Raw genomic sequence first — 23423 nt, 5'->3', positions numbered from 1 at the left:
AGCTCTACCCTAGTGGCCTTATAATCACTTCTTATCGGCCCTACCTCTGACACCATAGTGGAATTATGTTTCCTCTCTCATCCGTTAACATAAAGTTTTGGGACTAGAACTTGTCTCTGAGTTAGAAAAGGAGGGTCAAGTTTGCTTTAGCCATAGCACAAGGTAAGATTCACATTTGTTGAACTGGAAGCTTTACGTAAGATAGGTTGCTGTGTGTACATCCTTGATCCAATCAAGAGAGCTGAGGTACAAGACAAGAGTCTGTGAAAATGGCCAGGTAGGAATTTTGAAGTAATGAATCCCAAGTGTCTCTAAGTTGCTGGTGACAAGCACTGCCAGATCATTCGATGTGTTCTTAACATGAAAAGCAAAATGATTTGGGGCCTTGCCATTTTTCGGTGTTGAGTCTCCTGGAATGGAAATGTTATGCTTATTAAGACAATGAGCTGTGTGGATGGATGGTTAGGCTCTTGGTGGCTGAACTCCCTGGAAGGAGATGGTTCAGGATCTCATCTTTGCTGTTCTGTAGTCATAGGAAGAAGCATCTGGACATGATCTGATAAAGGTCTTCTTGACCATCCTGATAGCAAAGCCAGCTTTCCCTAGAGAAAGGGGAGAAAGAGACCCAAAATGAAGTGTCAGCTACCTTTATAATCTAATATCAAAAGGCCTATGCTGTTACTTCTTTGTAATTTCTTCCATTATCAAAATAAATAACTCACATGAATTTCATGTATCCAATATGACTCAGTTCTAATAGGGAACTAAAAAACTAGACAGACGGGGCGGGGAAGGGGCCATAGACAGATAATAAAACTGGCAAATGTTCACCTTTTTCAACTTTCTTACCTGAGACAAAGCCCTGCGACATTTTTCTCCCAATGCTAGGTTTCCCCCTTACATTCAGAGAGGTACCGAACATGTTTATCTAAAGCTGTGCCCCTAATCAGCTTTCACTCTTCTCTTTAAGTTAGACAACCCAAAAGGAGTAGATGGAGACCTAGCCCAGGCCACCAACACCACTTAAAAGCCCTGGGCCCTGCATGGTGGAAGATAGCTGTATCCCCTTTCTGCTATGCTGTGTATTTCTCTTTGTTGCTACCTCATAACTGTAATTTCGCTACTGTTATGAATCATAATGTAGAGATCTGATGTTTCTGATGGTCTTAGGCGACCCCTGTGAAAAGTTGCTCCACCCCCAAAGGGGTCACAACCCAGGAGTTGAGAACTGCTGGCTTATGGCTTGCTACTTTGCTGTGTCTGAGATATTTCCTGCCCTTTGATTATTTAATTGGCAGAGAAAGCCAAGACCTCTTGGCGGTAACACTCAACCAAACAGAAATAAAAAGTTTCATTCTATTCTGAATTCTTATATGGAAGTGAGATATGATAGGAATCCAAAATCGATTATATTTTATGCATGTATATACACACATATTCTTTTCAAGCCTATATGACTCATTTATCGAAATTCGCTACACATGAAGCTATAAGGCAGTCTCAAGCAATTTCATAACACTCACAATTAAAACTGAATACAAAATGTAGACTGAATTTTGAGGATTGTAGCTCAAAGAAAGAGATGAGATTAATTCTGTAGCTCCACTCTGGCTGAACTTTTTAGTTCTCTCTGTATTTGACACATTTCCTTTCCATATCTTCCAAAATGCTCGTTATATACGTCTTTCTTCTTCATGCTGAGATAAGTCTACTTTGTATCCTTTCACGCTGTTGTTTTACAAACTGTAAACCTGGTTGATTTCTACTAGAGGCATGGGACTCTTTTTCACACAGGCATGCTCTCAGGAGAATGCTTTTTGCAGTAGTGTATTTACAAAGTTAATATCCGCGGTGGTGAGGTGTGTTCTACAATATGGAGATCAGCTGACAGGAGAGGAATGCTCTAGAGGGACGGAGAAAGACGGAAGAGGGGAATACAAAACCAGCTTCGACTTTTAAGTGAAAGCGTTCCTTAAACCTGGGATCATTTCCGGCTGGGTGCTCTGAGGGCGTGGCTAGGAGAGGGGCTGGGTTGAGAATGCTACCTCCACGCCCTTCAGATCCAGCCACTCCTTAAAGGAAAAGACTGGGAGCCGGAGAATGAAAACCTCAAACTTCTCTTTCTTTTTATTTATCCTTCCATATATTACATCCCGGACCACATTTTCCCTTCCTCCCCTCGGCCCTGCATCGCCTCCATTCCCTTCACATCCTCTTCATCCACTCCTGTTCTGTATCCCTTGAGGAAAAAAAAAACTCCAACTTCTTAAGAGAAATTTGAGCTTTGCTGAAAGCATGACATGACACCACCAGACACAGTTAATTCTAGGTGTTTTGTTTTCTATTAATACAGTGGTTTGAGGCCGACTTTAATTTAAAATGGCCCTGGATTTATTAAGTCCATACTCAAATCCCATTCAGCTCATGGATTTCGGAGTAGACTTATGACCACAGATTAGGACTGGTTTCCTCAATACCATTTAAGAGGCTCAATTAGCGAGTGCATGCTAAGACTCACCTGTAGTCAATAATTGCTATTTAACATATTTGATTATATGTGCACTCTCTCTCTTCTCTCTCTCTCTCTCTCTCTCTGTGTGTGTGTGTGTGTGTGTGCATGTGTGTGTGTATTTTGTAACAGTCTACTTTTATTGAACTTCTCCTACATATGATATTAAGTATGCAGACAGGAGGATCAATTTATTCCAAGGCCTTTTTAAAAATATTTTCTTTATTAATTTATCTATTCCAGAACTAGGAATTTTTGAACATGAGGTCTTCTCATCCAGGCTAGCATAAGGCAACTCACTATGATGTAAGCCACTAATAATCTTGAACTCTGTCTTAGTTAGGGTTCTACTGCTGTGAGCAGACACCATGACCAAGGCAACTCTTATAAGGACAACATCTAATCGGGGCTGGCTTACAGGCCGGAGGTTCAGTCCATCATCATCAAGGCGGGAGCATGGCGGCATCCGGGCAGGCATGGTGCAGGAGGAGCTGAGAGTTCTACATCTTCATATGAAGGCTGCTAGCAGAATATTGACTTCCAGGCAGCTAGGATGAGGGTCTTAAAGCCCACACCCACAGTGACACACTTATTCCAACAAGGGGTACACCTACTCCAACAAGGCCACACCTCCAAATAGTGTCACTCCCTGAGCAAAGCATATTTTCAAACTGTGACAAACTCCTAAACATCCTTATTCCATCTTTCAAGTGTAAGCCACCACTCCTGGCTGAGCCAACACAAGCCCCTACCCCTTTTTTTTTCAATAGTCTCAATTTCACCTCTATTCTGTTCATATACTCATTCATAAGCTCCACTACAAACAACAGGGGCTTAAGCACATTAAAACTAAGTCCTTTAATAGAAATATATATGAACCAAGGAACTCATGAATACAGCTGATCCAGAAAAGCATTACCCCACCCCCAACAAAAAAATTGGCTCTTCTGTCTAACCAAAATGTAGCTTTGACTAAGATGGTTGTGGTTTTGAACCTGTGCTCTGGCACCAACTATCTGTGAATGGGTTACCCTAGTACAGTAAATGCCAATCTCCTGGAGTGTTCAGAGGATTAAACTCTTAAAATGGGGTGGGATGAAATGAGCTGATGCATGTGGAGCCCAAGGAACTGTCAGATGACTCATGCCCTTTCTCTTTCCTGCCTCTCTTCCCTAAGTCTTTCTTCTCCATTATCTTTCCTCGGATAACGCCCCCATCCCACCCCATTTCCTTTCTCCTCTCCACTCTTTGTATGGTTTGGTGTTACCTGCGAGCATCACAGACTGTCTAATTAGACAACCATCAACCCATTGGGTTGACTCATGAAAGTCATGAGTCACCGACCCAAGATGCCATTCCGAGAAGAGCTTCCCTGGTGATTTAGAACCTCAGATCCCACATTATCCGTGATGTACTTTGAAGCATATTTTAGAGAAAAGGGCAATGCATAGTTGAAATGGAGATCTTGTAAAACAAAGAAATAGAAAACGGGGGGGTGGGGGGAATCAGAGGGAGCTGGTGGTCCACTTAGAAGGATGGGACTGGAAGCTTTAAGGTTCAAGGGCCCCCTAGGCTACAAAGCAAGAGCCTGTAGCAGAACAAGCAATGGAAACAAAAGTGAGAACAGCTTTATCTGCAACATTGTTTCTGCCTGTTACCCTCTAACTTCCCATGAGGCCAAAAAGTCTGATCCTACTGAATGCTTGGGTTACATGTATGCCTGTCAAATAGTCTACTACAGGAGCTGGATTCAGAGATCATTTGGGTTTTGTTTTGTTTTGTTTTGTTTTGTTTTGTTTTAGGCAAGATCTCATGTAGCTCGGGATGATGTCAAAATCACAGTGTGACTGAGGCTAGCCTTGAACTCCTGATCTTCTTCTAGTCCACCCTCTGCCAAACAAAGCGCCCTTTCACAACGTCTTCCATGGTAACTGTTGAAAGGTTTTCCTCGCACTAATAATAAAAAATCTCAGACTTCTTAGGTCAATTATTTCAGACAACAAGGAATTCATCTCTAGGTAAAGTGCCCTGCCCAAAAGGAACAAGGAGAGGTGGGGGAAGTTGGAATAGAAGTCTGCTTCTTCATAGAAGAAATGGCCAGTGGGTAAACTGACTGCTGGGCCAGGCAGCAGCCTATGGAGGTGCCTGACAATCAACACTGGGGTAGTTCGTATGCCGGCTCATGATGCTTCTTGGTCCCTAGACTACAACTTCATCTATTCTCAGAGCTCAGGTGGTCCCAGCTCCCAATCTCAACCATAGTCGACACCACCTTCATATCCTAACTACTCTGCCTCTGCTTACCTGTCTGCTTCCTTCCTTTCTGACGGTAGCTTGGACTCTACCTGCTTCTCAACATCTGATCATAGTCATTCAGATTCCCCATCCTGGGACGCTCCCTGCAGTGCGCTGGGTGGTTTTGTGTCAGCTTGACACAGGCTAAAGTCATCAGAGAGGAGGGAATCTCAATTGAGAAAATGCCTCCACAAGATCAGGGTGTCGACAAGCCTGTAGGGCATTGTCTTAATGATTGATGGGGGAAGGTCCAGCCTATTATGGGTGAAGCCATCCCTGGGCTGGTGGTCCTGGGTTCTAAAAGAAAGCAGGCTGAACAAGCCATGAGAAGCAAGTCAGTAAGCAGCACCCCTCCATGGCCTCTGTATCAGCTCCTGCCTCCAGGTTCCTGCCCTGTTTGCGTTTCCGTCCTGACTTCCTTCTATGATGATCAGTGATATGCAAGTGTAAGCCAAATAAACCCTTTCCTTCCCAACTTTTTTTTTCTTTTTTTTTTTTTGATTCTTTTTTTTTTTTTTTTTTTTTTTTTTTTTCCGGAGCTGAGGACCGAACCCAGGGCCTTGCGCTTGCTAGGTAAGCGCTCTACCACTGAGCTAAATCCCCAGCCTTCTTTTTTTGGTCACAATGTTTCATCACAGCAATAGAAACCCTAACAAAGACAAGCAATGGAAGAGACACTTAGGAAAGGCTACACCAACCTTGACTCTTGACTCTGAATACTTAACGATTTGACGCTGACCGTAGAGAAGCAGATGATGGCTGATACCGCTAAACCACAGCATATAAGAAATAAACGAAGATTAATTTCTTAAGGCGTGGGGGGAGTGTACGGCTGAAAATGCAGAAATGACTTTCTGAATGATACGCAAGGTACGCAAGGTGCATACTCCCCTTGTATGGGAAGCACGGTTGGAAGAGTCATAACACGAACTTCAGGGTCTCACTACCATCCTCTGAAGCTCAGCCCTTTCAATACCTAGCTGGTGACTTGGGCTTAGCCTGTCTATATTTTAATATCATCCCTTCGTAAAATGCAGATGAAGACGCCTGTCTTACACATCTCTGATGAAAATGAAACTCTCTAAGCCAGGTGAAGTGCCTAGCATGTGGTAAGTGCTATTAACAGGGAGGGTGGCTGAGGATTGTTCTCTAGAGTGTAGAAAAGACTGGAGCAGGCCGTCTGTAATTCATTAATTCTGTCTGGGAAGAGCGAGCGGTGTGAAGACCCTGTCTGGAAAGGTTTGCAACAAGGCTTTGCCATTGGTCTGCGGGGCAGCAAGCCCTGGCGTGCACGCGAGGCGGGGCTGCGGGCCTGCGCGGGGCTGTAAACAGGGGCGGGCTGTGTCGCTGCGGTGTGGCGGCTCCCACCGCTGCGTGACACGGTGTCCCTGGATGTCACCAGCGCGCACACCGAAAGGAACCTGCTTCGATGTACGTGTCATGGCTTAAAAATAGCTGGGATCCACCTGCGCGCCGGGGCGGCGGCGCAGCGGCGGGGGCCGTGAAGGAGCCATGGGCACCGGACTGCGGGAGCCCGCAGGCCAACTCGGGATCTGAGACCCTTGCGACCAGGAGGTAGAGACGTGCGGGGACGGGGACAGGAGTCGGGGCTGGGCAGGAGCACAGGGGCATCGCCGCGCGCCTTGCTGCGCCCTGCTTCCCCGCTGCGCCAGGCTGTCTGGTTGGCACAGGGCTAAGGCGACAGCCACGAACCTGTTACTACCGCGACAGCAGACGGAGGGAGGGGGGCAGCGGCCAGGGCCTCTGGTGGCGGGTTAATGGGATTGGAAAAGACCCAGGTGTGTATTCCAGTCTGAGCTGGACTCCTCTACACCAGGAAGGACAGTTCTGAGGACAGTGGCTACCTGCTACTGCCCTCCTGCCAGCCCTGTGCCTTTCACCATCACTTAGGCAGCAGAATCTATTCTGAGAGAGGGTGTTGGGGGCGGGGGGAAAGCGTGGGTCTTTGAGCCCCAGGAGTAGAGGTAGGTGCTCAGGGGTGATAGTGATGTTGATGGCCGTGCTGGATTTTTGGGCTTCTTCTAAACAAACCATTGGAACCCTATCTGTCCCCGAACTCCTGAGTTATAGGCTCATCCTTTATTAGCTGTGATCCCACTGCCCCTGTTTGTGGTGTGTTCTGAGAGACTGGTGTCTTCTGACCCTTAGAGAAGAGAAAGCTAGGCCAGGCTGGGAGTGTATGATAGGATCACTGCGTGGCCGTGGGCCAAGATGGCTCCTTATTGCTGGACATTAAGTTGAGGCCCCTAAGGCTGACAGCAGCACAGGGAATGGGAGGTGGGAGGAGGGTTGTTGCAGGTTAACCCACCTAATGTGCATATCCATAGCAGAAAGTGGCAATGGCCATCTTCCATAGTTGTCTCACTGCCCAAATGTCCTACGGCAAGCCTCAAAGGCAGTCTGTTCCGGCTGTGAGGCTCAAAGCAGGAGCCCACCTTCCCAAGTTCCTGCTCTCCACAGGTACTCTGAGACACGCCTGCTAGGCCCCTCATGGCTGCTGCTGCTCCTGGCACTGTGCAGGAACAATTGATTGATCGCAACAGCAACAAAGGTGGCAATTCTGAACTTCCCAAAGGCCCCTGGACCTGCAGGATTCCCCCCATCCCGTCCCCACCCCCCCACCCCCACTTTCTCCCCTTGCTTTTCCCACTTCCGCCCCGCCCCCACCAGACACAGACACAAAGCTCCAAGCCTGCTTTGACTCAGAATTCTCTCCCTAGGGATGAGGTGTAGTCAAAGGAGGGGCTCCTCCTACTCACGGGCTTGTGTGCACAGATTCAAGCGTCCACCAGCTCTCCCTTTCAGCAAGCATTTTCCCAAACTCATTCCTTTGGCTCGTCCCTCGCTCTCACCCTCCCAACCTCCCAATACCCTTCGCCCTGACAGGCTTATCTTTGAGACTGTGTGGGGCAGGGCAGGCATGGGTTAAAATGCTTCATCTCTCTTTGTCACCCAGGAGGCATATCTCACGGTCCCAGCTGCTGGGATCGTCTTGATGATTCTCTCTGGATGGCTTTACAGTGGTTTCCATCCCCGTCCGTGCTCCCTAGACTCTCTGCCTATAACCCCAGGCAGATGAGCCGCAGATTTGGGCTGACAAGTGTCCAGGCAGTGTAGATGCACCGGCCCATCCAGTGTGTATATGTCTGTGTGTTTCTGTGTTTGTTGGCAGTCAGGGTGGGGCAATGGAGAAGAAGCCCAGCAGCTGGGCAGCTAGCTCCTTCTTCCCGTAAACAAGGACATGTGACTCCCACCTCCTTGTACAGCAGAGCCAGAGCTTAGCGGAGGGGCCCACAGAAGCTTGAGAACGGAGGCAATTGAGCTCCTGGGCTAGCCTTGCCTTCTCTCAGCTAAGGATCTACTCCCCAGGAGACAGACCTATGCGGAGGGAAGGAAACGGCTGTTCTGGACTCACTAGGTATGCCTGACACCCTTTTGCTTCCAGCAACAGCCACCTGGTGACAAAGCCCATCACTGCTGAAACCACTCCGCGTTGGCCGCAGATCCCGCCACCTTGAAGATGTGCCCCGGTAACTGGCTGTGGGCTTCCATGACTTTTATGGCCCGCTTCTCCCGAAGCAGCTCAAGGTCCCCTGTTCGTACCCGAGGGAGCCTGGAGGAGATGCCCAGTGTTCACCATCCCTTCCTCAATGTCTTTGAGTTGGAAAGGCTCCTCTACACGGGCAAGACAGCCTGCAACCATGCTGACGAGGTCTGGCCAGGCCTCTACCTCGGAGACCAGTAAGTAATGGGTGGCCGGGACGGTGCCTGAATGTGCATGTGTATACAAGGAGAAAAGAGGAGGGTGGCAGGCAGACACGGACTTACCTTATTGATTCCTGGCTGAAGATTAAAGGGAAGAGATACGTAGACAAACAGTAGAATCTTGAGGGTTTGAGGATTTGGAGGGAATTATTAAAATACTCAACTCTTGACAGAGAAACTCTGTTTAGGAAGTACCATTACTCGTTCAGAAAAAATTGCATATTATGCCCCAATGCTACAGACCAGGCACATTGTTCTGAGCTTCCAGCTATTGTGCCATGGCTTTGAGGGAAAGGTAGCCACTACAACAGAAACAGTAGGCAGGCAGAAAGCTGAAAGGGAGACCAAGCAAAGCCACCACAGTTAAGGGTCATGAAGAGAGAGTCATCAAATGCAGAACATTCCTTTCTTGTCTCTACTATGTGAGGTTTCTTTTGTTGTTGGGTTTTTTTTGTTGTTGTTGTTTTGTTTTGTTTTTTTTGGCACATGCATATTTTACTATCTTCACCACAGCTTTGTGAAAAAGGAGGTCACTCTCCCTGGGCCATAGGAGCTTGGAAAAGTTGTGACAGGATCAAGGTCTGTATGACCTGTATGGCTAGAAGCAGAAGTGCCAGGAGTTTTCATGTTGGGCCTTTCTAGACAGGGAGTTTTCATTGGATGTTGTGTCTGTGCTAATGTCTGCCATCTTGCCGGAGGGGTACCAACCACTAAGCTGCTAGAAGGCCAGAGGAATGAAGGTGACTATAGATTAAAGTAAGGGCCTCAGAGAAACTAGGAAGCAAACAGAAGAGGTTCTAGGTGTCTAGGGGAAGATAAAGCAATAGAGGTCTGGGGAATGATTGTCAGACCCATATAATTTACAGATTAACACACGCGCGCGCGCGCGCACACGCGCACACGCACACACACACACACACATGGAAACTTTTTGCTTGCAGGTATGTCTACACACAAAAGGAAGGCATTGGATTCCGTGGGACTACATGTTATAGATGGTTGTGGAAGCTAGGAATTGAACTCAAGACCTCTGGAAAATTATCTAGTTCTCTTAACCACCGAGCCATCTCCCCAGACCCTGAATTCATTTATTGTTTCTGGGGACTGGATCCAGGGTGCTGCAGAGGCTAAAGACACACCCTACCATGAAATTACAGCCAGAGCGAATGCACAAAGTCTGAGTAGAGCAGGCTTAACAAAGCCCCTGATGCACACCTCCCTCCACGGTACCCCAGGCCGGTCCTCTGAGGACTTCTCCCTGTTTGAACACCCTGGAGACAGGAAAAATCACTTTCTTGAAGTGCTCTAGCCTCTGGTCATCTAGAGCTCTCTCCTGAATGCCCACTTCCTCATGTGAAATTGAAACCAGGTTTTCTGAATCTTGAATCCTTTGATCCTAGTCCTGCCCTTTAGAACCCTACAGACCAAGGAAAATACCACTTCCCAGTATTTGATTACAGCCATTTCCACCCAGATCTGAGTCACTAGCCATCTTCCTCTCTGCATAGCATTAACAAAGTACAGCTGAGCTGTGCAGCCAACAGCAGCATCTAGGCAAGTTTCCTGGTACCTGGGGCTTCTCTACTCCCCTTCTAACTTCTGTTTAACACAGGGACATGGCCAACAACCGCCGTGAGCTTCGTCGCCTGGGCATCACCCACGTCCTCAACGCCTCACACAGCAGGTGGCGAGGCACCCCCGAGGCCTACGAGGGACTGGGCATCCGCTACCTGGGTGTTGAAGCCCACGACTCGCCAGCCTTTGACATGAGCGTCCACTTTCAAACCGCTGCGGACTTTATCCATCGGGCACTGAGCCAGCCGGGAGGTAGGAGAGGAAGCAGAAAGAGGAAAGAACGGGTGGGTGTGGTGTTTAGAAGCCCCAGGGGTTCAAGGATGGAGCAAGAGTTTAACGATAAGACAAAATGCACAGGACCTAGCACCAAGGAAAGAAAAACATACTCTCAACTCTCTTTTTCAAGATAGTATGTTAAGAAATGATGAGAGCATCCTTTAGTGCCATCCATCCAGGGTGAGCTGCTTCTAGATGCTGAGGTTACAAGTGTCGGAACCTTAATACTCCTTTTTAAAAAATATTTCCATGTTTTCCTGTCATTTTTAACCTTAAATGTGGCTCTTAAATTCTTAGTTGTCCAGGAAAAACTGTTGGCGCCCTGTACTGCTGAGTTCTGCATCCCTGGATTCAACCAACAACAGACTGAAAATATTTGGGGACAGAAGTACATACAGAATGTTTAGACTTCTTTATTTTCTATCATTATTCTGTAGACAGTATAACATGACACCTATTTACAGAGAATTTGCATTTTACCAGTGGGCATAAGTCATCTAGAGATGGCCAAAGGTGACCGAGAGGGCCGTGTAGGTTTTATACAAACATTATATCATTTTCTATGTGGGAATTGAGCATCCGTGTGTGTGGGTAATGGGGAGGTTGTCCTGGAATCCACTTGGAATATCAAGAAACAATTATATATGTAGATAAAAATAGAGTCAGTAGTTGGGGGAAACAGCAAGATAGTAGGGTGTGATGCCATGAGGCCCGTGGTCCCAGCTACTCGTTGTTGTAAAAATAAAAATAAAAATAAAGTATAGGTGTCTTTTACCTCATTAGGTCTGCACCACAGTGCACCAAGATATCTGCTAGATATCTTGGCGGAAACACATCCCAGCCGCACACTTTCCTACACTCAAACCCTCACATAAAAGAACACACAACACAATAATCTTTGACCCAATTTATAAGCTATAATTGCCCACTTAAACATACAAAGCCCGGTACCATCCATCCCTTAGGAACATTAATAAAAACCTGTAAATACACAGAGCAGAATCTTAACATCACCTGCCATGGCTTCTCCCCCTCTCTCCCGCCCTGTCTCCTCCTCTTCCTTCAAACTTCTCTCCCACCCATCCTTCCTTCTCCTCCAATGACAGGCCTCCTTCTATCCTGTACCTGCCCCTCACCTGTACTTTACAAATTCAATGGAGAGGTGGTTCTGGTGAAGTCACTTGAGTTCTGAGTACTTGACTGGGCAGCTGTCCTTAGGGTAGTGGAATTAGCATCAAAATACAGATAACTTCAGGGCAAACCACAGCACCAGAGACTAAGGCAAGCAGCCCTGTTTGAACCCAAGCCTGAACTGAGCCTGAGCAACGTATCAAGACTCAGTCTCAAATACCACAATCATCCAAACAATGAAAGAAGCGTTAAGAAAGGTCTGAGAGGATGGCTCAGATTATAAAACACTTATCAGGCAAGGGTACTGTCTCCTAGCACTGGGGAGGCAAAGGCAAGAGACTTCAGAATACCCTCTCCATTCTACTCTTCCCAGGCCTCTCCACTTTGCTAGGTACCCTCATTATTTGTTGTGAAGTCCTGGGGACCCAGCTCAAGATCTCACTCACCCTAAATGCATGATCTGCTATGGAGTGTGTGTGTGTGTGTGTGTGTGTGTGTGTGTGTGTGTGTGTGTGTGTGTGTTTGCACATATATGTGCCATGCTGTATCTGCGGTAGTCAGAGGACAATTTTGTGGAGTCAGGTCTCTCCTACTTTTACATGGGTTCTGAGGATGAAACTCAGGTTATGGGCTGGTGAGATGGCTCAGTGGTTAAGAGCACAGACTGCTCTTCCAGAGGTCCTGAGTTCAAATCCCAGCAACCACATGGTGGCTCACAACCATCTGTAATGAGATCTGATGCCCTCTTCTGGTGTGTCTGAAGAGAGCAACAGTGTAGTTATATATAATAAATAAATCTTTAAAAAAACAAAAACAAAACTCAGGTTGTTAGGCTTGTATGGAAAATGCCTTTACCCACTGAGCCATCCCACCAGCCCAGGATCTACATTTTCTGCACCACTCTTCCTTAGCTGTATGCCACGGCTTACAGCCAAGCGGGCTGTGCTGACTTCTCCCCAGCCTCTCCCAGGCCTCCACACCTCAGTCTCTCAGATGCCTCTGTCTTTCCTCTCCACAGGGAAGATCCTGGTGCACTGTGCGGTGGGAGTGAGCAGATCTGCCACCCTGGTGCTGGCCTACCTCATGCTGTACCACCACTTCACCCTCGTGGAGGCCATCAAGAAAGTCAAGGACCACCGAGGCATCATCCCCAACAGGGGCTTCTTGAGACAGCTCCTAGCCCTGGACCGTAGGCTGCGTCAGGGTCTAGAAGCATGAGCTGAAGGGGATCAGGCCAGGTCCCTGAGTGGTTTCCTGACTCCCAGCTGGGAAGAGAAAACCTGGGAGGCAGGTAGTAGAAAGGCCATACCACCCATCCTCCCCCAGTGGCAGGAGAGTGAAGAGTCCCAAGACCACTGTGGCTCTTTGTGGATGGGGATGGAGGGCCAGGTTGGGCAATGTGGTCGGTGGGGGCTGCTGACCAGGAAGCAGTGGGGCTCTAAGTAGAGGATGGCTCGATGATTAGGATATCCCCGCGTTCCAGCAGGGTACGCCCAAATGACTCAGAATCTCTTCCCCTCATTGTGTTCAAGTGTCCCCCTCTCTCGCTTTTCCAAACAAAACGACCACTGCCCTGAAGTACCTGAGCAGTGGGGATGTCAGGGACCCAGCAACACGGATGTGAAGGAAGATTGTACAGGTTGCAGAAAACAACACAGTCAGTTGGTGATGGTGTGGTGTGAAAGTTACCAATCCAGAGGGAGAAACCTACCCCCCTGTGCAACTGCAGGAAGAGGAGGTGTGTGACAGGACACCCTACCGGAGCTGCTTGGGGTCTAATGACTTGGAGTCTTTAGGTGGTCATATTCTCACTGAAAACCATGCGTCTGGAGTAAAAATAAAGAAGTGAAAAAGAAGAAAGCGTCTTGGCGTCATTAACAGTTTGACTCCTCTCTTCCGGGAACCCCAGGCTCACTCTCTAGCTCCCCAACCCTCCAATTCTTACACAGCATTATGAAAGCTTGAGCTGCTATTTCCAAGTTATCCACAAGGGGGCAGCAGAGGACCGAAATCTTGACGTCTGCGGCTATTTGGAGGTACCATAATGGTACTTTTTAATCTTCCAAGGATAGGTCTCTCTGTCCCCTCAGGATAATGAAGAAACAGAATATTAATCTTAAATCAAGATCACTCCTAAGTGTCTTACTTTAGGCGCCAAAATATTTAGGAACAGTTGCTTTCTCTTCAAATCCTTCCAGATTTCCCCTCAGAGGAATATAACATTAGTACTGTAGACAACCAAGATCTCAACTTCGAGGTAGCCACCGCAACTGTAGCGAAAAAGTAAACTGTGTTCTCTTTTATTCTGATAATATCTGTCAGAATGGAAAAAATGGGACAGAGGGGGAGATAGTAAAAAATACAGGGGGAGATAGGGGGCCAACAAGATAGGTGCATGCTGTAACATGCCAACAACTACACACACACACACACACACACACACACACACACACACACACACCCATACAGGCTCACACACACACAGAGACTCTCACAAATGTATGAACTAGACATTTTCAAGTCACTTGTATATGAAAGTGTGTAGCCACTGCAGAGCGTAGAGGTTGGAAGTGACTCTCACTTCCGGCAGAAAAGTGTGGTTTCTAGAGTTTATATGAATAAAGAGCATGTTCCAAGATTATCTTCCAGAGTGAATTCTATATGGTTAGTGTCCTAGTGTCCCAGTTAATGTCCTGGCATCACTTCTGTGTCTTACTTCACCAAAAGCCGGGAGGCACCTTCACAGGTTGCACCTCTACTGTTGGAGAGGTGCAGATGTCTCTCTCACCTTCTCCATGCAGTACCAAGCTCTTGCTTGAACATCTCGGCTGATGGGAACCAACACAGCATCCCACATCCACTCGCCATCTCTAAGTACTGTTTACAGACAGTGGCTCTGGTTACTTCCACAGGATGAGTGTGGTCATTTCATAGGTAAGATTTAGCATCTGAATGGCCATGGGCTCTAGCCCCATCTTTTATTAAACTTACTCCATCTCTTGAGACCAATAGAGTGTTCTCTGGTTTGAACCTAGCTCACATGGTTCTCTTCTAACCTGGTCCTTTCCGACCAAGACCTGTTTGTTCCCAACCTTCTGCATCTGTCATATTTCCACTTACCCCATAGACCTTTCCAGTACTGGCATCGCCCTTACTTGTGAGAATTCTCACCTCAGAATGTCCAGATCCCGCCTCTCCAGGAGACCTGTGAGATGAGGGGAAAGCGGGTTCATCTGCTGAGATTTCAAAGTGGTCTCCTCTGACACCCATTTATCAAAGGGACAGAGAGAAGCCATCAGCAGCAATGCTGATTCTAATCAAAATGGATTGGTCCCCTACTAGCGCCATGAGCCAACGCCAGGTATGGTAGGGCACTCGTGTGTAATCCTTGTACTTGGGGAATGGAGTCAGGGGCGTTAAGACATTGAGGCAGGGCATCACTACACAGAACTTGTCACAATCAATTTTTAAAAAGTGTCAAAAAAATTAAATGTAATTAAAAAATAATGGATGGTGATATGGCTTAGTGGTAGAACACTTGTCTAAAATTTTTTTTTTGAAGAGAGCCTCTATTCAATCCCCATCAGCACAGATGATGATGGTGATGATGATGATGATGACTATGACTAGGATGATGATGACGATGACTATAAATAATTCAAGCTCATAGACGGACCCACTGTGGCTATGATTCCAGCAGCATAGCATGCAATACAATGGTCATCTCTCTTCAAAGTCTAAACTGCATATTACTAGTAACATGTTCCAGTGGCCACCGGCATATTTGTTCAGTCTGACTGTGGCCTGTGTTTCTTTTCACGATGAGTAACTTGAGAATTTGACTCTCACTTCTGAAGAGTGCATTTCCAGATTATCTTCCAGAATGGATTATGTATTGTTACTAATGTCCTAGTTTTCTTTCTGTTGCTTTGATGAAACATCTTGACAAGAGACTATTAGGGACAAGGATGCCTATTGGCCATTCCAGATCACAGCCTATTTCCTGGGCAAGATAGGAACTTAAAGCAGCATGTCCACTGTCAAAAGCAGAGAGGGAAAAAATATATAGATTGTTGTTTGTTTGCTCTAGTTCTCAACCCAAGCTTTCTCTACTCTTCAACAGCTCAGGGCCCAGCATAGGGAATGATGCCTCTCATAATGGACTGGGTCTCCCTGTCAATGAAAAGACACTCACCCCACCCCACCCCCAACCCCAGACTTGTCCACAGGCCAATCTAGTCTAAATAATTCCCCATTAGTAACTCAACTTCAGCTTGTGCCAAAACCCTTTTGAGAGTTCATTGTCTGATGTTTTTTTTTTACTCCAAGTAATTTGGCTAATTATCATATAATTCCTTATTAAGACGCTCTTCTGAGATGAGTGTAGGTTGTGTCAAATAGGCAGGTGAAACTAACCAACAACGCAGAGCTGGAGAGATGGCTCAGCAGTTAAGGATATATTGTTCTAGCATATGACATGAGTTTGGTTCCCATCACCTACAACAGGCAATTGACAATTATATGTAAGTCGAGATGTAAATTATATGTAAGTCTAGATGAAAGAGATCTGACATCACTCTAACCTCCTCCAGCATGTGAACACATACAGACACACACGTACCCATAAATAAATATTCTTTTGAAAAGTAACCAGTATAGTTCTTAAGGACGAAGCATACATCTGTGTTTACAGATACTAACCCTTGTGAAGTAAATGCTGGTGCCATTGTTTGGTCACAGGGAAGCTGAGGTGAGCTTGTATGCCCAAGGTTACGCAATAGAAAAACAGAAAAGCTATAGTTTAAATCTGGGTTCTCTGGTGCTAGGCTCTCTGGGTTTCTCAACCTTGTGGGGCACGACCCCTTTAGAGTCAAATGACTTTTTCACAGGGGGTCACCTAAGACCATCAGAAAACACAGAAGTTTGCATCATTATTCATATCACTAGCAAAATTACAGTTATAAAGTAGCAATGAAAATGATTTTATGGAACTGTATTAAGGGTAGCAGCAGTAGGGAGCTTGAGAACTACCGCTCTGGAGTCTTTGCGTTCAACACCTCATATCGCCATGCTTGACCTTTAGTCCACATCTGGTCTCCTGACATGCTTGCATGTGTGCATGCATGAGTGTCTGTCTGTCTGTGTGTGTGTGTGTGTGTGTGTGTGTGTGTGTGTGTGTGTGTGTGTGTGTTCAGATGTAAGAGGAAGATTTGCTACGGACCAACTGCCTCGGCGTTTATGAGTCAGCAACCCCCTCTTACTGACTTGGTTCTGTCTGATGTCGCCGGGGTTACGTGAAGGAGCTCCGTGTCTTTTCTAAAAATTACAACTCTCTGGTTTCAAAGGGGACAAGAGGAGCCCACAACCTAACTGTCACACAGTGCCATCCTCCAAGCCATTTACGTGACACCTGATCTGGCTCCTACCTACAGAAACAGGTTCAAAACCCAGTTTCCTCTGCCCTCTCCTCGAGCAGTTGGATGTTCGGACTTCAGACAACCGAGTTAGACGCGGCAGCCCGTGCCTTCAGCTCACTGAGCCACAGCCCTCTGGAACGCTCTGACTCCAGTCCGTTTCATCATCCGCTCCTTCTCTTGTGTCCAGCCTCCTCCTGTGCAGTATTGACTCAAGCCCTTGAAGCTGCCCTCGGGAGACTTAGCTATCTCTGGGGAAGGGGAGGAATGTTTGCCCAATCCTTCACCCCTGTAACTAATCCCAGCTGGGAGGTGCCACCGACAGCACAGCTCAGAGTAAACCGCTGCTTGGGAGCCCAAGGAGGCAGATGCGTCTGGAACAAGATCGGTAGCTAGCTACCTTACAATTATGCTGGCCTCAGGAGGGCTCCACGCGCTGCACCCATGGGTCCCTGCTAGAAACAGGTCCAATGAGATTTGTCAGACACGAGGTTCTTGAAGCTGTAAAACAATTCATGTGTATTGATTAATCTATCAAGACCGTGGTAACTTAACAGCATTGATAAGAAACTGATATAAGCCTTTGGACTCACTATGAAGACCTTTCCCCATATATCGCCCACACTCAAAAATGACAGCACCGCTACATATACATAGTGGGATTTTTCCGGCCATAAGCAAAAATGAAGGTGTAACATTTGTTGGAAAATAAATAGAGCTAGAAACCAACCCCCCTTCCCCACAATGAAATAAGCCAGACTGGGAAAGACCCGAGGAGGGGACTTACCACACCTTTTTAGCTAAAGCAACATGATGCCAATCTGCCCTTGAAATATTTGTATTTACACCCACAGACAAATGCTACACCCAGTCTTCAGTGGGCTTCACAATGAACTCATGGCTGCTCAAGGTACTGGGAATAAGTGGCAGCTCAGTGGTTAGCCCCCAAAGGGGGCACCTGTACCTACTCCTCTAAGGTTAGAGGACATTGAGGAAGAGTGGGCAGGAAGAACGTAAGAGACAGTGAGTCAGGAAAAGGGATACAAAATGCTAGGACCATACCCATCTCTGCTTAACTACTGGGTGCTGGTGGGTTCTGGGTTAGATACAATCATTGTTTTTGCTTACACACCACAGGGTGAGCCCTCAAGGCTCCGTTGAGTAGACCAGGAGGTACCTAGCACAGAGACACACACGTGACAAAGGGACTTTAAGGAGAAAGGTGCATTCACAGAGTGGGAGTGAGAGAAACCAGAATGTATCATACACATACATGAAAGTGCCAAGGAAGAAAACTAACAGACACTGACTACATATGTTTAAAAAGTGCTAGCTAGGTGTGGCGATGGATGTGTGTGACGCCGGTATCTTGAAGGCTGACATAGAAAGACCATGAATTAAAGGCAGCTTGTCCTGTGTGGAGAGACCTTGGCTCAAAAACAAAAGCCAGGGGCTGGAGAGATGGCTTGGCTGTTAAGAGCATTGGCTGCTCTTCCCGAGGACCTGGGTACAATTTCTCAGAACCCCCTTGTATCCAACCATTTGTAATTCCAGCCCCAGGGGATCGAATGCCCTCTTCTGACCTCCTACCAGACACGCACACGATGCAGGCACACGTGTGCAAGCAAAACATCCCTAACATAAAGTAATAACGGAAATAAATAAACAGGTGTAGGAAAGTAGCAAGGTGGAGATACAGAAACACAGGATAAGAACAAGCTGGGCGCTGGGGACACACCCCTTCCATCCCAGCGCTCTGGAGGAAGAGCTGATCTGCAGAATGAGTTCCCAGAAAGCCAAGGCTACACAGAGAAGCCTCGTCTTAAAAAAAACCAAACAAAAGCAAAAACAACAAAACTTCACCAGGCAAAGACAGAAGGAGGGAAGAACCAGAGATGGAGGAGCATGGAGTCCAACAGCCGGGGTGTTTTATTTATTGCCTTATAATTCAGTGACTAGCGTTTCATAACATCTGGCCTTCCAGTTCTGTTAAACAGTTTGAAGAAGTTAAGCCCCTCTTTGCTCGTGACAGCTATGTGAGACTCGGCTGTTCCACAGAGAGCTCTCCTGCTACATTCTCCCCCTTTACCAGCTTAAGGTCATCTGTTTAGCTCATGACTTTAATCCCAGTGCTCAGGATTAATCCGAGATGTGGGAGGCAAACAGGTCTCCGTGAGGTCAAGGCCAAATTGGGTTGCATAATGACTTCCAGGAGAGCCAGGGCTACATAGAGGAAGCCTGTCTCATAAACAACAACGACAGAACAGAAGGTTTTAAACCAGGTAGAGTGGAGCACGCCTTCAATCCCAGCACTCCGGAGGCAGAGGCAGGAGGATCTCTGAGTTCAAGGCCAGGCAGGGACACACATAGAAACCCTCTGTCTTTAAAAAAAAAAAAAAAAAAAAGTCTAATTCTTGGTCACTCTGGTTTGCTCTTAGGGAAGTCAGTACCATGCCATAAAGACCTGTGGAGAAGCCACACAGTAAGGAGCTAGGCTTGTCTCTCGGACGGCAGCCTGAGAGGGAGCTTGAATGGCTGTTGCTGACTGTTGTGGTGACCACCGAGCTGGCTGTCACCTCCTGAGAGATCTGAGGCTGTCAAGGAGGCGTGCTCTGCAGATGATGACCCATGGAAATCAGGAGACAATAACCAGTAGTTTTTGAGGCAGAGTCTTACAATCCAGTTATGGCCTCCATTAAAGACATATGGTACCATGCTCAGCACTTAAAATTTATCTATCTATCTATCTATCTATCTATCTATCTATCTATCTATCTATCTCTATTTTTGTCATTATTGTGATGTGGATGGGGCCAGGAGGTCAGAAGACAAATAGTGCAGTCAGTAGTCTCCTTCTACCTTAGGGTTCCAGGGATCAAATTCAGGATGACAGGCTTGGCCACAAGGGCCCTTATTCACTGACCCATCTCACCAGCTTCAAGTATTTGTTTTAAGTCACTGAACTTTGGAGTCATTTTCTACTTAGCAATAACTAAATAATACAGCCACCATAGCACAGACACATGGAATTGTTAGGGAGCTCAGACAACGCGTTTCATTTTTGCGTCAGAGATATCTCAAAGAAGATGGCACGGCGGTGGTCTTGCTTCATGAAGCCGTCTGGAGAAACAGATCCCTTGTTCCTCGGCTGTGGCCTCAGTCTTTCCCTTTTTCTTACACATATCCTTTTTTGTTGTTGTTGTTGTTTAGTGCAATCGATCCTTGCCAGTCACATGACCTGTGTTCCAACCCAAGGGACAGGAACCCAAAAGAGAAGGGACAGCCTTTTCCTTTTCCTTACTTCCATCTACCTTCTGCTGGTGTAAACTTTCACCCATGGTTACCTTTCTCTTCAAGATGACATGGAGTATGTCCTGGAGCTAGACAATGGTGTGTGTGGTTTCAGCTCAGGGCCATTCCTTAATACAAGGAAGAGGGGGCAATAGATGCTGGAGGCACCTGACAATGCTCACACTTGAGCCCCGGCTTTGTTTTTTTTATTTGTTCTTCCATCCTCCCACCTTCCATTCCTCCATGCATCCATCCATCCATCCCTCCCTTCTTTTCTTCCTTCCTCCTGACTCTATTTTATTGACTTCATATAGACCAGGATGGCCTGGAACTCCTGATCTTCTTGCCTTCACCTGCCAAGTATTGGGATAACATACATGGTGTTTTTTAAACAGAAAGAGAGAGAGAGAGAGAGAGAGAGAGAGAGAGAGAGAGAGAATGTGTGTGTGTGTCTTTCTGTATGTGTTTCTGTGTGTGTGTGTGTGTGTGTGTGTGTGTGTGTGTGTGTGTGTGTCTGTGTCTGTGTCTTAGGAGTTGGTTGTCTGTTGAATATCTAAGATCACCAGGCCCATGTGCATAGGACTCTGCCCACTATGCCATCTTGCCTGCGCCACATCTGGCTTTTATGTAGTAGTATCCCTTTACCTCCTTGTCACTTATTTCTTCTTATTCTAAAATAAAGGGCTGGATGCAGTCACTATTTGCAAGCTCATCCTTAGCACAGAATCTTGTGTTTGGCAATGAATGGTGAAGGCTGATACACTTCGGTGGTAATGTGTGTCCTCAGCACACACGGGCTCCAATCTCTTGTGATAAAAAGACCAACACCAAACCTGCACGTGTGAGACAAAAATGGAACTGTTTCTTTGACTCACAGTGGGCTACCTTACCTGTTCTCCCAGGAAAAGCTATTTGAAATACTAGGGCTCAGGGAATGGGGGGCAGCTTCCTGCTAACACACTTGCCTCTCACCTGCCTGTTCCTGGGTTTGCTCCCTGACCCAACAAAGGGAAACAAAATCACTGACTTACCATCTGTGCACATCTCCTCTCTCTTCAAAACATACATCATCGAAGTGGGTAAGTAAGCAAGAGGCTAATGTCTCCATGGCATATAAGCTGAAACATTGTTTTCTTCTGAATCCCAGGTCCCATGAATAGAAAACAGAACAGATATTGGAGCTGGAGAGAGAGAGAGAGAGCACATCAGTTAAGATCTCTTGCTGCTTTAGAAAAGGACCCAGGTTCAATTCCCAGCTCTTAAAGCAGGTTGTTCACAAGAGGTACTCTTTTATGGCCTCCACACGTGGATACATGTTTACACACACACACACACACACACACACACACACACACACACACACACCCAAAATAATAAAAATGTCTTGAAAAGGAGTAGATGTATTTACCCACAGATTACCCTACCTCATCTGACGGCACAAACTTCCGGCCATGGAGTTTATCTCCACGAATTAGAACTGTCACATGCTTTAGCGAGTGGGACCGTACATCTTTGCAGTCAGATATGTAAGGATCGTGAACCAATGTTGATTCCAGATGGTTGTTTTCTTGTACTGTCTCTCTTTTTTTTTAAAATGCTGCCAGCTGAGAGGGGAGCAAAATGTTTACAAATATGTTTTAAAACGGTGGCCAAACTTTTGGTGGAATCCGTAATAAAACCTCGTGTCTCCCGCGTACATCTGAAAAGGGAAGAGAAAAAGGTAGCCGGAAAGAAAAAGGGAAGGGGGTGGGGAGTCATTGACCTTGGCATTCTCCTGGCTTCTCTCCTGCTGTGGTAGTTTTGAGGTTGGGATTATTCACCTGTGTGAACCAAACCGAGCCTCTTGTGGCTTGGCAGCTGGGAGGCTTTTGTGCCAGGTAGGTATTACCGAATAGAAATGGAATGAGTCCCTGCCTGTGTGTCCAGCTCCCAGTCACTTCCTCTTATTCCTTAGGTGACAAATCTTGGCACATACCTGTCTTTAACTCTAATAAAAGGAGGTTTCCATCTCTCTATGGCATAAGGGTCAACTGCCTGGCCCTCGGGTGACTGACGTGCGATGATGGTCAATGTCCTTACACCTCTAGTGGGACCCTCCTTGCCCGGACTTAGCCGTTCTAGAATCAAACTGCCCTCTCTCTCCAGGTTAATGCTTTCCTTTACCCTCTGGATACTCCCTCTGCAGGTTATGGTCAGTCATTAGTCTCATCTGTGATTAGGAACTCCGACTTTTTCAAGGTAATGGGCTGAGACTGCGGACTCACCTAGCTTTGACCCAGCCTGTGGGTAAACACTAGCAGTCGAGGAGGATCTCCGGTTATAGACAGGGAGAAAGTTACCTGCTGGAGGCTTCTGGCTTGCTGTCTGCAAAACAGCAGGCTGGTCTGTGAGCTGAGAAACCCTCCGCGCTTCCCCGCTTCCCCGATACGCGGCTGGGCTGCTCTCCAAGCTTTGTGCCGGAGAATCTCACAGGGCCAGCCACTTTCTCCCAGTTGGCTCCAGATGCTGACTGGGAATTTGCTTGGAGATTTGCCTGTGAAATCAGAGGCGAAACCTCCGGGTATGCAGCAAAGGCTACCAACCTCTACCCACAAAGCAAGAAACAGCAAGGGTAGACTGGCATTAGGAGAAAATTGGGAAAGGTCGGCTTTTTAGGATCAAGGGACCAGGGATCTCTTAGTTCTGGGTAAGACATTAGACCATTAGTAGGATGGTTTATATCCCAGAGGCTGTAGGCAAACGATCTTGCTGTTGTTGCTGCTAACGATGATGATTTAGGTTTTTTTTTTTTTTTTTTTTTTTTTTTTGGTGTGTATGTGTATCTGTGTGTGTGTGTGTGTGTGTGTGTGTGTGTGTTTTAGTAGGTTCATTGTTTTTGTTTGGAAATGGTCTTTCAGTGTAGTACCTGACCATCCTAGAACTCACTATTTTGACCAAACTGTCTTTCAAATCTATCGTATCTATCGTATCCTTTGCTACATGAAAGCTTCCCAGTTTGATTTAATCCATAGGTGTGGTTTTCCTTCTGTGCTCTTCGGAATTTTATCTAAAGTAACCCCCTCCTCCACCAATGTCTTCGAGTATTTCCCTGTTTTCCGATAGTTGGATTATAGTTCTAGGATTTTTGTTACGTTGTGTTGTGGGGA

The 23423-nt window shown here is 46.7% G+C and overlaps 2 protein-coding genes and 1 long non-coding RNA gene across 7 annotated transcripts; 1 reads left to right on the top strand and 2 right to left on the bottom strand.

Moving 5' to 3' along the window:
• The window catches only part of Erich1 (glutamate-rich 1), a gene marked incomplete at its 5' end in the record, with an annotated part of 52793804 nt that overhangs the window by 14513415 nt on the left and 38256966 nt on the right, over positions 1-23423 (bottom strand).
• Positions 5668-13432, top strand: Dusp26 (dual specificity phosphatase 26). 2 transcript variants are annotated; one of them, XM_087588378.1, is made up of 4 exons: positions 5668-5913; positions 8271-8566; positions 10203-10417; positions 12591-13432. In XM_087588378.1, the coding sequence occupies exons 2-4, from the start codon at positions 8346-8348 to the stop codon at positions 12788-12790; spliced, it is 636 nt and encodes a 211-aa protein (XP_087444504.1). In that variant the 5' UTR covers positions 5668-5913; positions 8271-8345; the 3' UTR covers positions 12791-13432.
• Positions 13852-22867, bottom strand: LOC134482403 (uncharacterized). 5 transcript variants are annotated; one of them, XR_015639982.1, is made up of 6 exons: positions 22617-22867; positions 21702-21881; positions 21309-21458; positions 17387-17487; positions 16999-17183; positions 13852-15609 (listed from the first exon to the last, which is right to left on the bottom strand). It is a non-coding gene; the product is annotated as an uncharacterized LOC134482403 (long non-coding RNA). The 5 variants fall into 5 exon arrangements; XR_015639981.1 differs by having other exon boundaries at positions 21702-21976; positions 22617-22743; XR_015639983.1 differs by lacking the exon at positions 22617-22867 and adding an exon at positions 22040-22103.

The sequence above is a fragment of the Rattus norvegicus genome, chromosome 16 (assembly GCF_021556685.1).
Source record: "Rattus norvegicus strain SHRSP/BbbUtx chromosome 16, alternate assembly SHRSP_T2T, whole genome shotgun sequence".
In the NCBI taxonomy this organism is placed as follows: Eukaryota; Metazoa; Chordata; class Mammalia; order Rodentia; family Muridae; genus Rattus; species Rattus norvegicus.
This window is presented reverse-complemented; position numbering and strand designations above follow the sequence as displayed.